This window comes from Lutra lutra, chromosome 11, assembly GCF_902655055.1.
Source record: "Lutra lutra chromosome 11, mLutLut1.2, whole genome shotgun sequence".
Classification (NCBI taxonomy): Eukaryota; Metazoa; Chordata; class Mammalia; order Carnivora; family Mustelidae; genus Lutra; species Lutra lutra.
This window is the reverse complement of record NC_062288.1, coordinates 93839405-93854270: the sequence shown is the minus strand read 5'-3', so window position 1 is coordinate 93854270 and position 14866 is coordinate 93839405. Positions and strand designations below refer to the sequence as shown.

General features: G+C 46.8%; 1 protein-coding gene across 1 annotated transcript in view; it reads left to right on the top strand.

The window, feature by feature from the left end:
• The window catches only part of ZC3HAV1 (zinc finger CCCH-type containing, antiviral 1), a 62563-nt gene that overhangs the window by 26407 nt on the left and 21290 nt on the right, over window positions 1–14866 (top strand). The window contains exons 4-8 of the mRNA XM_047694229.1: window positions 1586–2704; window positions 3147–3245; window positions 6649–6772; window positions 9276–9450; window positions 14608–14728. Of these exons, the coding sequence (XP_047550185.1) occupies window positions 1586–2704; window positions 3147–3245; window positions 6649–6772; window positions 9276–9450; window positions 14608–14728 (1638 nt within the window). The remainder of the gene's footprint in view (window positions 1–1585; window positions 2705–3146; window positions 3246–6648; window positions 6773–9275; window positions 9451–14607; window positions 14729–14866) is intronic.

The following is a 14866-nucleotide window of genomic DNA, read 5'->3' as shown; positions in this document are numbered from 1 at the left end:
GGATCGAGTCCCACATCGGGCTCCTTGCTCGGCGGGGAGCCTGCTTCTCCCTCTGCCTCTGCTGCCACTCTGTCTGCCTGTTCTCTCTCTCTCTCTGGCAAATAAATAAATAAATAAATCTTAAAAAAAAAAAAAAAAGAGTTAGATGTGTACTGACTGTACACAACCCAGGCACCCTGAGTCTCAGAAATTTTAAATTACTTTTATCACAAGCAGTCTTAAATCGTTTTTCACTGTGAATAAATAAGGATATTTCCAAGGTTTCACAGCAGAGCTTCTGTGTTCTGGTCCCCTCTCTGGTGTTTTTTCTCCCACATCGCAATGCTCTCTGAACAGGGGAACCCCTGGAGGGGTGTTTTCTGGCATAGTTTCCCAATATAAATACATTGTATGTGAGAGAGATCTTTATTATCCCTCCTGGTTAATTGACTTAATTAACTATTTTGATGGCAGGAGGAGGATGTTTGCTTTCACTCTATTACTGCTGCTCTCTGAGTTTGAAGGAGAAAAGTCCCTCTTCCCCCCCTTCCCCACACACAATATTACGGCTCATATACCACACACAGGTACACACAACACACATATTGCACATATACACACATACCCCATGCTTGTACATGCCACACAGAAACACATGCATTCACAGCATGCACACATACCTCACACGTCACACACCACACACGCACATCTTACTGACAGACGCATCTCACACACCAACAACGTATCACACACGTGTATCTCTCTCTTTCACATATACAATGGCCCTCATACATGTACACCACACATATGTCTTATACACATATACCCCTCACATGTGCATGCACACCCAGCATGATACACACCACACATAAATGTCACACATGCGTACACACACCTACCTTCCCCACACACTCTTCACACAGACTCACAAACACGCATGCTCCCTCATTCCCTCCTCTTCCCAGGGAGTGTGACTCATGCGATTTCTTGAGAGAGGCTAATTCTTTTTTTTTTTTTTTTTTTTTTTTTTTTTTTTTTTTTTGAGGCTAATTCTTTTTGATGTTTCTCAGTTAAGCTTGGGCATTTGGCGATGAGACGAACTCTGGAAAAACTACCAGATTAAATGGAGTCAGACCTTAACACAGTGGATTGATTGATCGATTGGTTGATTGATGAATCTTTAATTTGTTTGGGAACCTTTGTCACAACATGGGCAAAATCTTATGACTTGGAGAGTTCCCCCCTGACTCACACTCACGTGCGTCTCCCTTCATCAGAGCGATGAAAGTTGACTTTGAACCAGAGCACAGTAGACAGCCCTACCTAAGAGTCTGGGGGCTGAGGGGTTACATCTTAGGCCCTGGAGAGAAGTCGAGAAGATCCAGGGTCACTCTGAGTCTCAACCTAGGCCATGGGGGTGGTGTTTCCTGCCCTTCCAGCAGAACAACAGATTTCTTCGTCACCTTGAACACCCTTTTCAAGGTGCGGACACACTAGACGGGGACACTAATTTGACAGAACAAACTTGGAGAAGCTGAGGAGGAGCCGTGGTGAGAACCCACACCTGATTGTGCTCATTTTCCTGGTTTCATCTTTCTTTCCCCAGGTCCTCCGGCCTACCGCAGAGACCCGGCCAACCGGGGGAGAAGCAAGAGCAGAGACCGGTCCTTACATGGCAGCATGGAGTTTCTTCCATCGGCTTCAGCCTCTACTCAGAAGTCCTGCACGGCTGCTGCAGATCAGATCGGCCACAGGCTTCCCCAGGAGGACGTGCCCGTAGAGGACCTGGCCCACAAGTTCGTGCATCTGGGAAGTCAGGATGGCCCTCAGCCTTCTCCTGTCCCGCCTCAGACGGATCATGTCAGAGGAAGAGGTCAAGTGGGAGGAAGCCAGCGGTTTTTGGAAAATGGCAGCCCAAAGGATCTGTTTTATGGGAATCAAGGTAGCGTTTACCTCCCTTCTGATTCAAAGCCTGCTTCCAGCCGGAAGGGCCCTGCATCGCGGCTGAATGGCACCGGGAGAGAGAGTTTGTTTTCCCAGAGTCAGGCTGCCCCTGGCTCTCCTCCCGATCCCACGACGGCCAGGAAGAACACGGGCCTGCTCTCCTCTGACAGTGTGAGCGCCGAGGGCAGAAGCGGGAAGCAGAATGTCCAATATGGCCCGCTTTTTAGTAATAATGTTGATAGAACGGCCGCAGATATAACTTCCATAAGATCTTTCAGTTACAAAACTGCAACCAGTGGACAGAGGGAAAAATCGCTACCTAGGAATCGGGATGCTGGAACCACTCACGGTAATGTCCAGACCACTGGCAAAGTTGCAGGTGGCGACAACCCTGCCGTGGCATCTGTGAATGGTCAATGCAGAGAGAAGACAGTGTGGGCTAATCACTCTGTCCACGGCACACCAAATGACCCCAGTCAAGTTGCGGATGAAACCTCCAGAGTCAGTAAAACCGGGGCCACTGGTTTTGACTTCACATTGCCATTCAGAGGGGATAAAAATGCGCCGTGCTTTGGAAGTCAGAATCTGGAAGGCCAGGTCATGCCGACACCTTGGGAGACCACTGTCCCCACACCACAAGTCCGTACTCCGTCCAAGGTGCCATCCTCTACATCCTCCTCAAGTGACAGAAGCGCAGTGTATGCAAGTCATGGTCAGAACTCTGCCCCCGTCTTGGTTAGCCCCACCAGTGAGCTTGCGAGGACCCCGAGGTGTGCTCCATGTAAGTCACTAAAGGACAACGGGGGCGCTGTGTCATGTGTCGGCAGCAGAGCGGTTATGGCTGGTGGCCTCTCTGGGGACGTTCCCCAGTAGTTACTAAAGGGCACAGAGTTAGAGGGTTTGGTTAAGGGGTGGTCCTGATGAGGAGACTGGTGTGAAGACTCAAGTACCAACAGTTGCATCATGTGGGGTAAGCCGCCATGTTTCCTGAGGACGGGAGTAGTTGGGTCATGGGTTAAACAGTAAGCATACCTCTCACATGACCCAAACATTTGTGTTTGCTTTTATGGAGGGGCTGTCTAGGCTCTCATGAGCAACACATGAATCTGGAATTTTCTTGAACTTAGCGCCTGTTACATATACTTTCTCCCGTTGTGAGATCAGGTATCTTGATTTTTGGTCTAAGCACTATGATTGGCATCTGCACATCATCTTTTTTTTAGATTTTGCATCGGACGTTGAGAGCACCAACTCTTCCAGGATGGCTGATTGTGGCTCAAAGGAAATTTGTCTTGACCATCTGTGTAGGGGCTGTCAAGTTGGTGAGTAACTTAAGGATTTTCTAGGAGCCAACATTTACTGAGCATTTGCTGTATATTAGGTGCATTGCCAAGAAACTTAGGTGCATTGTCTTTAAACTTCATAACAACCCTAGAAGCAGGTTCTGTTGTTAACCCATTTCACAGATGTGGAAAGTAGAGGCACTGAGAGGTTAGAGTAGCCAAGTTGGATTTTTTTTTTTATGTGTTTTTTTTTAAGATTTTTTTTTATTATTATTTATTTGTCAGAGAGAGAGAGAGTGAGCACAGGCAGATAGAGTGGCAGGCAGAGGCAGAGGGAGAAGCAGGCTTCCTGTTGAGTAAGGAGCCCGATGTGGGACTCGATCCCAGGACTCTGGGATCATGACCTGAGCCGAAGGCAGCCGCTCAACCAACTGAGCCACCCAGGCGTCCCGCCAAGTTGGATTTTGACTCTAAATTGCCCAGCCAGCCTGTGTTCTCAATCGCTGTGTGATATTATACTTCCTCCTTTTGGATTCACGCTTAGGTGAAATATTATACTTTGTCAGGGACCCTCTTTCCATATGCTAAAAGCAAACAAATTAAAAAAAAAATCCAAAAAAATAAAAGTGTCCCAGCTGACCCACTTCCATAGTTCATGTCCTGCCCTTTAGGTATCGTGTCTGTTCTGGGCCATGGGCTCTCTGCGGCCATTTCTCACACACGTACTGAGGGTTCAGCACGCCACAGTCTGGGAGCCACACTTGTTCGCTGTCCCCTCCCACTAGGCTTCCTACAGAGCTGTGTCCCGTGGAACCATGTCTGGGACAGATGGCAGCCCTTGTAGCCTGAGACCGCCTGCTCACTTTCACGCCTCTGTCCTGGGCCCCGGCATCCCACTGGAGCTCCTCTGTTGGACCCCTTAGTGGTCTTAGACTCAATACCTGGCGTCAGAAAAGGAAGATTCTGGCCTTGTGTTCTTGAAATCCTAAGTCTTTAACTTAAGTGCTTTTTTTCCTTTTTAATTGTGGTAAAATATGCTTAACATAGATTTTACTATCTTAATCATTTTTTTAAAAGGTTTTATTTATTTATTTGAGAAACAGAGAGAGAGAGCACGTGTACCCAGGAGTTGGGGGAGGGCAGAGGAAGAGGGAGAAGCAGGGTCCCCACTGGGCAGGGAGCCCAAGGCAGGACTCCATCGCAGGACTCCAAGATCATGACCCGAGCTGAAGGCAGATGCCTAACTGACTGAGCCACCCAGGTGCCCCATCCTAACCGGTTTTAAGTGTATAGGTCAGTAGGGTTAGAGTCACTTTATTGTTCAACCCATTTCCAGAACTCTTTTTTCGTCTTGCAGAACTAAAACTCGACTGCCCTTCGAGCAGCAGCTCTTTATTCCCCCATCTTCAGTCCCTGGCAGCTGTCATCCTAACTTTTGTTTCTCTGAGGAGGACGACTAGAGGTCCCTCATGAGGGGAGTCACACAGGATTTGTCTCTGTGATGCTGCCCTCTGTCACTTTGTGTTACGTCCTCAGGTTTCATCCATGGGAAAGAGAATTTCCTGTGTGAGAATTTTTCCTTTTTAACTTTTCCTTTTTAAGGCTGAATCATATTTTATTGTGCGTATTTGCCACATTTTGTTTATCCAGTTGTCTGTGATGGATATTTGAGTTGCTTACCCTCTGGCTGTTGTGAATAATGCTGCTAACGGCTTGGGTGTGTGAGATCTGCTCAGGACCTTGCTTTCACTTCTTTTGGGATATACACCCAGAAGTGGAATTGCTGGATATCATGGTAATTCGGCGCTTATCCAAAACACTTGTTTTGGGGGTCGCCTGGTTGGCTCAGTTGGTTAAGCATCTGCCATCAGCTCAGGTCATGATCCTGGAGTCCCAGGATCGAGCCCCGCATTGGGTTCTCCACTCAGCGGGGCGTCTGCTTCTCTCTCTGCCTATTGCTCACCCTGATTGTGCTCTTTCTTTCTCTCTCTCCAACAAATAAATAAAAAAATAAAATCTTAAAAAAAAATAAACAATTTGTTTTGATGATTGCATGTTTAATGTTTCAAGAAGCTGCCACACCATTTTCCACAGCGGCTATACCTTTTTACATTTTCTGTAGCCGTGCGCAAGGGTTCAAGTTTCTCCGTCTCCTTGCCAACATATGCTTTTGTTTTGTGTTGCTTTGGTTTTAGAGCCGCCATTGGAATGGGCGTGAGATGTGGACTGTCCTGAATGGTTCTATAGTTTTCAGTGTGCCTCTTCTGGTTTTATTTTATTTCACTTTTAAGGCTTTATTTGTTTATTTGAGAGAGAGAGAGAGATTGAGTATGAGTGGAAGGGGTAGAGGGAGAGGGAGAGAGAATCTCAAGCAGACTCTGTGCCAAGCACAGAGCCTGACGTGGGATTTGATCTCACCACCCTTAGATTAGAACCTGAGCTGAAACCAAGTGTTGGAGGCCTAACTGGCTTCGCCACCCAGGCACCTCCTGTCTCTTTTGGTTTTTAAGGTAATCACACGCCGGGGCACCTGGCTGGCTCAGTCAGTGGAGCGTGTGGCTCTTGATCTCTGATTGTAAGTTCGAGCCCCACGTGGGGTCTAGAGCTTACTTAAAAATAAAATTTTAAAAGTACTAAAGTAATCACATGTTTTTTGAGCATTTCAAAATGATTTAAACCTCAGAGAATGCAGATTTTCTGCATTCCTGTGTTAACGGGCTTATGATGTTAATGCCAGCAAGCACTCATTTCATAGCCGTCTGTGCAGAGCCCTGTGCGGGGGATGAAAGCCACGCAGTGAGGCAGGCTTTTTTTCTGTGAGTTTGTGATGGAGGCGCATCCAAACATCCACTAATGAGAAAACTGCATGACATAAGTAAATGCATAAGTAACAGAAGTATCAGCTGGGGACTGAGTTAGGGCTAAGGGAATGCAAAGTACGAGTCAGATCAGAGCAGAGTGAGATGAGTGAGGGAATCCTTCTGGAAGAGCCATATCTTAGGCCAGGGCTTTGGGGAAATGCATACAGTTGTGGACGCTAGAGAGTGTTTTGTCTCCATGGTACCCCTTGGTACCATGAAGGGGTAATAGTACATCTCTGATGTACTGTTATGATGTACCTTTACGATGTACCCCAGAAGCAGTAATAGTACATTTTCGATGACGTCAGATTTCCATGTGGATCAAGTGACTCCTTGGGGAGTGGGGAATTTCTGTTTTTTGATGAGTCTCTATTGGTGACAAGGGAAGCTGAAGATACAGATATGGGGCAGTGTGGGCAGGAACCAGCGTGCGCAAAGGCGTAGACTAGAAATGTGCTTGCATGCAGGTCCGGCAGAGAGGGAAAGGCAGGCCTTCAATGGGGAGAGTCAGCAGCAAACTTGGTTGAACTGGTAAGAGCCCCCACTCAGCAGACCCTCAGACCTCCTCTCTGTCTTTGTAGAAAGCTGCAACAAAGTTCACTTCCACCTGCCCTACCGGTGGCAGATGTGGCTTGCAAACACCTGGATGGACCTCCAGCCCATGGAGAATATCGAGAAGGCCTATTGTGACCCCCAAATCCACACGTAAGTTGGTGGCCGGACTGTGGCTTGTGAGGTCCATGGCATCATCAGAACAAAGCATGGTGCTATGCTCATGGCAAGAAGTAAAAAACCATTTTCCTTCAGAATTGCACTTAGGTTTCTGGTACCTCTTGAGATAAAGATGGCAGATGCCTGCTGAGTTCATGAAGGAAAACAGGAGCTAGATCTGAAGTCACAAAGAGCCTGGCTAATACTAGGGGTTCTGGGACTGTTTGCTAACTCGTGTGATACAAGCAATGACACAGGTACCATCACTGTGTCCTGCAGAAAAACACATTGCAAAATTAAAAAGTTAAAAAAAAAAAAAAAACACACACACACACATTGCAGAGGTCGGTGGGTATTCCTGTGAACTCATGCTAGGACCAGTGATGATAGCTCAGAAGAGCCTCTGGCTTAATTTCATAGCTGTAGAATACAAGTTGAGTAATTTCCTATAGTTCTAGTGCAGAATTTTGTTGACTACTTGAGCATTTTATATCTTCTTTTATGTTTGCTATTTTCTCTATCCTGGAGGTATCTAAAAGGATACCTTACATTTCTGTTTCTGCCAGGGGTTGAACTGGGTGATAGCTCTCATGACCATATTTATAAGGTGGATCCTAGTTTTATTAAGGAAACTCTTTTTTCCTCCTCATTCCCTATGCTGTACTTTTCATCCCTGTGACTTATTTTATTTTATTTTATTTTATTTTTTTTTAAAGATTTTATTTATTTATTTGTCATAGAGAGAGAAGCGAGAGTGAGCACAGGCAGACAGAGTGGCAGGCAGAGGCAGAGGGAGAAGCAGGCTCGCTGCCAAGCAAGGAGCCCGATGTGGGACTCGATCCCAGGACGCTGGGATCATGACCTGAGCCGAAGGCAGCTGCTTAACCAACTGAGCCACCCAGGCGTCCCCTGTGACTTATTTTATAACCGGAAGTTTGTACCTCTTACTCCCCTTCACCTATTTTGCCAATCCCCCAACAACCCCCCCCCCAACTCTGGCAACACCGATTTGTTTTCTGTATTTATGATTCTGTTTCCTTCTCCCCCTCTTCCTCCTCCTCCTCCTCCTCCTTTCTGTTATAAGGAAATTCTTTGCGAGGGTGGAGGTGGGGTGGGGTTGGCAATGGATTACATGCCATCGTATTAGAGTGAATTTTTGGTGGAGATTGTGTTACTGCATGTTGCCACTAGAGAGCAGCATCAGCTACTTTCTTGTTTGGAGGTGTGTTTCTCCCCCCTAGGTAAATCTGAAGCTGGCTTTCTCAACCTTAGCACTGTTGACTTTTGGGGTTAGATAATTATTTGTTTTGCGGGGGCTGTTTAAGCAGCATTCTTGGCCTTCATCCATTAGATTCCTGTTGTGGACCAAAAATGTTTTTCAACTGTGCTGCGTGTTCCCTGGGGGATAAAACTTCTTTATTGGGAACCACTGATTTAGGAGGTGTTTCTTAGAGCAATAATTTTCCAGTTTGTTGGTCTCAGGACCCCTCTACAGTCTTCAGATATATTGAGGATCCCAAAGAACTTCTGTTTATGTGAATTATAGCTATCAATATTTACCATATTAAAATCAAAACTGAAAAGAATTCAATATTTATGGATTCATTGAAAAATAATAAACTCATTTATGGTAACGTAAATGCCATATTTTCATCTGCCTGTAAGTAGATATAATTACTATAAATAGTTACATGTAATAACTATATATATGTATGTATAACTAAGTAATATCTGTTTTCCAAAGCGAAACAGAAAAAGTCATTCAGAAGAATGACGTTGTTTTATATTTTGAAAAATCTCTTTAATCTGTTGTAGAATCACACATCCTGTAGCCTCTGGAAAACTTCACTGTGCATGCACCTGTGAGAGTATGAAAGTGAAAAAAGCAAAATAATGTCTTAATATTATTATGAAAATAACTTTAACCTTCCAGGCTTCCTGTAGCTATTTAAATAATAATTCTTGAAAAACCTGACCTAATGTGAGTTTCTGACATTGAGCCAATAATTTTTTTTTTTTTTTTTGTGGGTCCACTTTATTCTGGCATATTTGTTGAGGAGAGAATATATTTTGTGACATCATTAACTATATGGGGTGGGTAACTTACCTACCCTATCTGCATTTTAACTTTTTTCTTCTTATTTATGTATGACCTGGAGCTTTATAAAGAAAATTTGGGGGCACCTGAGTGGCTCAGTGGGCTAAAGCCTTCGGCTCAGGTCATGTTCCCGGAGTCCTGGGATCGAGTCCCACATCGGGCTCTCTGCTCAGTAGGGAGCCTGCTTCCCCCTCCCCTCTCGCTCTGCCTGCCTCTCTGCTTACTTGTGATCACTGTCTGTCAAATAAATAAATAAAATCTTAAAAAAAAAAAAAAAGAAAATTAAAAGATCCCAGTCAGCTCGAAGATCTTAAGTCTGTGCTTTTGTTATGGAAGAACAGATTTTAGAAGATGGAGTTTGATGAAATATTCTGTTAACTTTAAGCTTTTCTCTCTCAGCTTTTCTATTGGAGATAAAGACATCGATTTCCAGAAAATGACTTGTAATTTTAATCCTATCCGACGCATATCCACACCTTCGTCTATCATAGCGCTGACCAATTTTGTCTTTGCCACAAAATGGATTTGGTACTGGAAGAGTGAATCGGACAAATGGATTGAATATGGAGAAGAGGTGAGTACCTTCCTGCTCGTGGAGGCTCTTGACATCTTCAGAAAAACCACTAGTAAAATGTTTGACGCGAAAGGGGATGGGGTAGTGGCAATAGTGCTTTTTCATGTTCCGCACAGCTGTATTTGCATTTTTCTTAGCAAGCGTACACTCTGTTGTCATAAGCAACAGCATCTGTGAATTATTTACAAGGAAACCCTTGAGACCTGAGTCAGGACCACACCCTTTTTCCTTATGATCAGGGACCGAGGTAGAACCTTGAGCCAGCTTCCTCTGTGTGAGTTTGTAAATACAAAGAGACTCCTGCTTCCAGCCAGTGGAGAAGGCAGGGTGAGAGATCAGAAGACTGGTCTCCAGGATCCCGGCAGGGTCTGGGTTCAGATGGATGGGAAGGACCGGACCTGGAAGATGGAAGGTTTACCACCACCCCCCCCGACCCCCAGGGACATGGAAACAGACTATAGAAGTTCAGATAAGGGAGTTATCTGACCCCTTCTGCTGGGGTCATGATCCTGGGGTCCTGGGATCAAGCCCCACATAGGGCTCCCTGCTCTGCGGGGAGTCTGCTTCTCCCTCTCTGTCTGCCCTCTGCTTGTGTGCACACTCTCCCTGACAAATGAATAAATAAAATCTTTAAAAATAAACAAATAAGTAAATAAAATAAACACAAATTAAAAAAAAAATGAAGCCAGAGCCAAAGTGGGGACAATGAAATGCCGGCGAAAGGTTTTATTCCGCATAGACGTCGGCGGGCCCTGAGTTTGGCTGTGAGCGGCCTCACACCCGGAGCACGCGGGGAAGCACCGTCTGTCACAGGATCAGCTGCGCCTCCACGGGGAGAACACAGCAGTTCCTCAGGAGAAACATTGCTTTTTTCTGTCAGTGGAACCTGAGGAGACCCTCTCCTCTGGCGCCACAGAGAGGGGAGCAGCCGGTGAGGTCCTCCCCAGGAGCCCTCCCCACTCCACTCTTCGTGGTACAGTGGTTTCCCCGCTGGCTTCGCAGCAGATCTGTGTCAGCAAACAATCACTCAAAGAACCCAAACGAAGGATCAGGGGTAGAGCAGAGCTGCCCTGTGGAAATAGGAGAGGGGCTCAGATCCTGGTCTCTTGGTCTCTGTCCCCTTCACTCTTCTCTGTCCTGTGGTGGCTTGTAGAACAGGATGGAGTGAAAACCCCTGTGATGCCAGCCTCTGTCCAGGTTCTCTCCATGGTCCAGCCAAGGATGATGTCAAAGTGCAGTTCTGTAAAAGTGATTCTGTGAGTTGACTGTGGGAATAGAAATGACAAACTCAAATTAATTAGCCTTGGTTAAAATAAAAATAAACCATAGGCCTCAGTGGTTCTTCTGTCAAATACTTGTGGCTTTTGGCAAGAGAGGGAAGAGGGTTGGAAAAGATTTGCATTCTAGGGACATCAGGGGTCCTAGAAGCCAAGGACGACTGTCAGTGGGGAATAGATGACATTTAAATGTACACAAGTTCCAGTGCTCATGTTCCCTAGTAAAACATCAAGAAATCGAGAAACTTCTTTTTTTTTTCCTAATTATTAAAGATTTTATTTATTTATTTGACAGACCAAGATCACAAGCAGGCAGAGAGGCAGGCAGAGAGAGAGGAGGAAGCAGGCTCCCTGCTGAGCAGAGAGCCCAGTGTGGAGCTTGATCCCAGGACCCTGGGATCATGACCTGAGCTGAAGGCAGAGGCTTAACCCACTGAGTCACCCAGGTGCCCCAAGAAACTTCTGATGAAACTTTTTTTAAAAAAAGATTTCATTGATTTGTCAGAGAGAGAATGGGAGAGAGCACAAGCAGGGGGGGAGGTGGCAGGCAGAAGGATAGAACGAACAGCGGGGAGAGGCAGAGAGAGAGGGAGAAGCAGATCCCCAGCTGAGCAGGGAGCCTGTTGTGTGGGGCTCTATCTCAGGACCCCTCCCAGGATCATGACCTGAGCCAAAGGCAGACACCTAACCAACTGAGCCACCCAGGAGTCCCGTCTGATAGAACCTCTTGATATGAAGTTCTCCTTGGGACATTCAGTCTGTGTTAAGTGCAGAGTTCTAGAATGTAACCTGGAACTTTATGCAAACACGTAGAATGTTGTTGGATTCCTTTAATCTGTGGCATATGTTCTTGGTGATGTGAATAAATTATGACTCCCTCATATTAATTAGACCCATCATTATATAAATTGAGTTGGCTCTTCTGTTTTTTTTTTTTTTAAGATTTTATTTATTTATTTTGAGAGAGAGAACGAATAAGAGAGAACATGAGAGGGTAGAAAGTCAGAGGGAGAAGCAGACTCCCCGTGGAGCTGGGAGCCCGATGTGGGACTTGATCCCGGGACCCCAGGATCATGACCTGAGCCAAAGGCAGTCGCCAACCCGACTGAGCCACCCAGGAGCCCTTAGCTCTTCTGTTACTAAAAAAACAAAGGAAAATAGGCCCTAGGTTTGATGTTTTCCTTGCTGTTTGTCCAGGCGAAGTAAAAATGGGTCAAGTCTGTAGCTCTTTGATGGCCTGGTTTGATCCAGTGTAGAGGTTAGAATATTTGGAGAGAAGAATGGACTATATAGCCTTCAGATGGGGAGAGTCCTACAGGTTTTATTTCTTGCAGCTGATTTTTTTTTTTAAGATTATTTATTTATTTATTTGACAGAGAGAGAGATCACAAGTAGGCAGAGAGGCAGGCAGAGAAAGAGGAAGGGAAGCAGGCTCCCTGCTGAGCAGAGAGCCCGATGCGGGGCTTGATCCCAGGACCCTGGGATCATGACCCAAGTCGAAGGCAGAGGCTTTAACCCACCGAGCCACCCAGGTGCCCCTCTTGCAGCTGAATTTTTAATAAAAGTTGGGGCAACTCAGATTTCTGGGTTAGGAGTCTTCCTAGTAGAAACTGGTAGAATGGTTTTTGCCAACCAAGTGTAGGTGCATCACCCAAGGCCAAGGCACGCCACCGCTCTAGAAGCCAAGACCAAGGCAGTGATGTGGGCGCAGGGCAAAAGCCAGGACCCGGTTATGGAAATGGAGATACACATTCAAGTCTTTTGGGAGAATAAATCATTGAAGGCCCTGTCGCTCATTCACTCCTTCACTTATTCAGAACTGGAGTACGGTGTGAGGGAAGGGCCCGCAGGTGGACCAAGTGGAAGGCACACTGGGCTGTTCAGACACTCAGACACAGAAGTTGCCTCACTCTGTCCAGTAGGACAACCACTAGCCACTTGTGGTAACTATTTCATTTTCATTCAATTCATTACATTCAAATAAAATGAACACTTCATTTCCTTGGTCACACCAGTACCAGCTACCTGTAGCTAGTGGCTATCAAACAGGAAAACACAAGAGAACATTTCCAGGGAAACATTCCAGAAAGTTCCAGCAGACAACACAGGTGCAGACCCCAAAGCCTTGCGAGTTGAAGTCAGGTCCCAGACCAGCAACATTGGCACCACGGGAGCCCTTTGACAAGCAGAATTAAAAACCCTGTTCCCTGAATCTTGGTCTGCATTTTCACAGGATTCCCCACCCCGCCCACCATGATTCACACACAAATTAAAGTGTGAAAGGCTCTGGTCCAGAGCTTGTGAGGTTCCTTCCAGCCAGGAACAGGGTCCTGCTGAGCTGAGCTGGCGGTTGAAGGATCCGGGACTTCATCTGACAGAATGGGAGGTTAGGACAGAGATTCAAGGTGGCAGACCAGGGTCCCCAGAGGTGACAGATCTGCCTTGCCGGCCCCTATGTTCTGTGTCCATAGGCGTTTGCCCACATCGCCTGCCTTTTGGGATCCTAGGGGGGCATGTGATTCACCCCCCATCATCTAATCGTGGCAGTCTCATTTCCTCCTGCGCACTGCTGATGGCAGTCTCCTGTACAATTACCTGGGTGGATGATGTCCCAGCAGCTGTTGCAACACACCCCTTCAAGGTGTGGCTTAATGGTTGGATGCTGTCATTCAGGAAGTTCTGCTAACGGGAGCCTTGGTGCCACTTCCAGCCATCTGTCCTGGTTCTAGATTCTGAACCTCATTCTTGTTTATTCCTGCTTTGCACTGTGTGCGGATACCCGAACCCAGCCTCCCTGACCTCACCGTAGTCCTCTCCAGGCTAAAGAGACCCAGTTCAGGCCCTTCTCCATCTAGGACGTTTTACTTGGAGGCTTTCCAGGTGGCCCCCTCCTCCCCTTCCATCCAGCAGGCGTGTTCACCGGAGAAGGGGTGGGTGTAGCTGAGGTCTTGTCCTTAAAGAGATGGGGAGACCCTCCCTGCCACCGGCTGGGAATTGTCTGTCATTAGCTCCTCCATTCTAGATCATAAGGAACAAGTGTCTCTTCACCATTATGTATCGGGAACCCCTGCTTTTCAGGCTTACATCCAGTCCGCCCTGGTCTGCCACCCCGGCACAGGCTATGGACAGTGGAATGGTGGCCTGGCTCGTCAACTTACCAGAATCAACACACTTCCCTTTACCCACTCATTCTGAGGTTCAGACCCTTTATATAGGCCTTGAGACCAGATTCTGTCTTTACATTGTTGGGGGGCTGTGCTCCCTTCTCCTTTCATTACACAGTCCCAGTGAGAGGCAAATCCAAGCGCTTTTTCAATGTTGTTGACTAACTGGAGGGAGGGGGTGGTCCATTTTATCTGCTTACATTGGTTCAGGGCAGAGGAGAAGGGGTGGGTCGTCTACACTGGGACCACAGTGGGCCCATGGGAGCTTCCCTGCCTTTTAGGACAACTCCAGCCTGCTTCCTCACACGTGATGTGCTAAAAACAGCTACGGTGTCTGACTTCATGCCCGAGTGTTGGATTCTGTTAGACAGCGACGGCAGACATGATTTCTGTTCCGTGGGTTTAGGGGGCTCTGTATGCTTGGGTCTTATTTTATAGAAGGTGTGAAAAGGACATTGTAAAGAGCCCTGTTTTTCAGGCATCCCCCAAGCGTAGGGTCCGTTTCTGCAAGTAGACTGGTCTCTTCTAGACACCACAAGACCATGTGGCGTGGCCCCAAGCCGGCCGCCTTTGCAGTCTGGTTTGGGAGGCAAGATGCATTCCTGTCGAAATCCCATGGCTAAAATACAATTGTATAAGATATAATGGTTGAGGTTTCTCAAAAGCCTAGCCTGAAGTGTCTTTAACTTTTGTTTTTTGTTTTTTTTTTTAATTAGGCTGACAGTCAGCAAGCTTCTAGCATCGACTCTTCCTACCTGGAGTCCTTCTTCCTGTGCCATCCCAGGGGCGTTGTGGCATTTCACGCGGGCTCCCGGAACTACGAGCTGAGTTTCGCGGGTAAGACTTAGCGTTTGGCAGTGGTGCCCGTTGTTGAGTTGTGGCATGCGGTATCCACGTGGCGGTGGCAGTAGAGCGGAGGTGTAGGCTGTGCTTTTCAGCAAGGCAGGCTGCACAGTGGGGTGGCAGCCAGCGGCT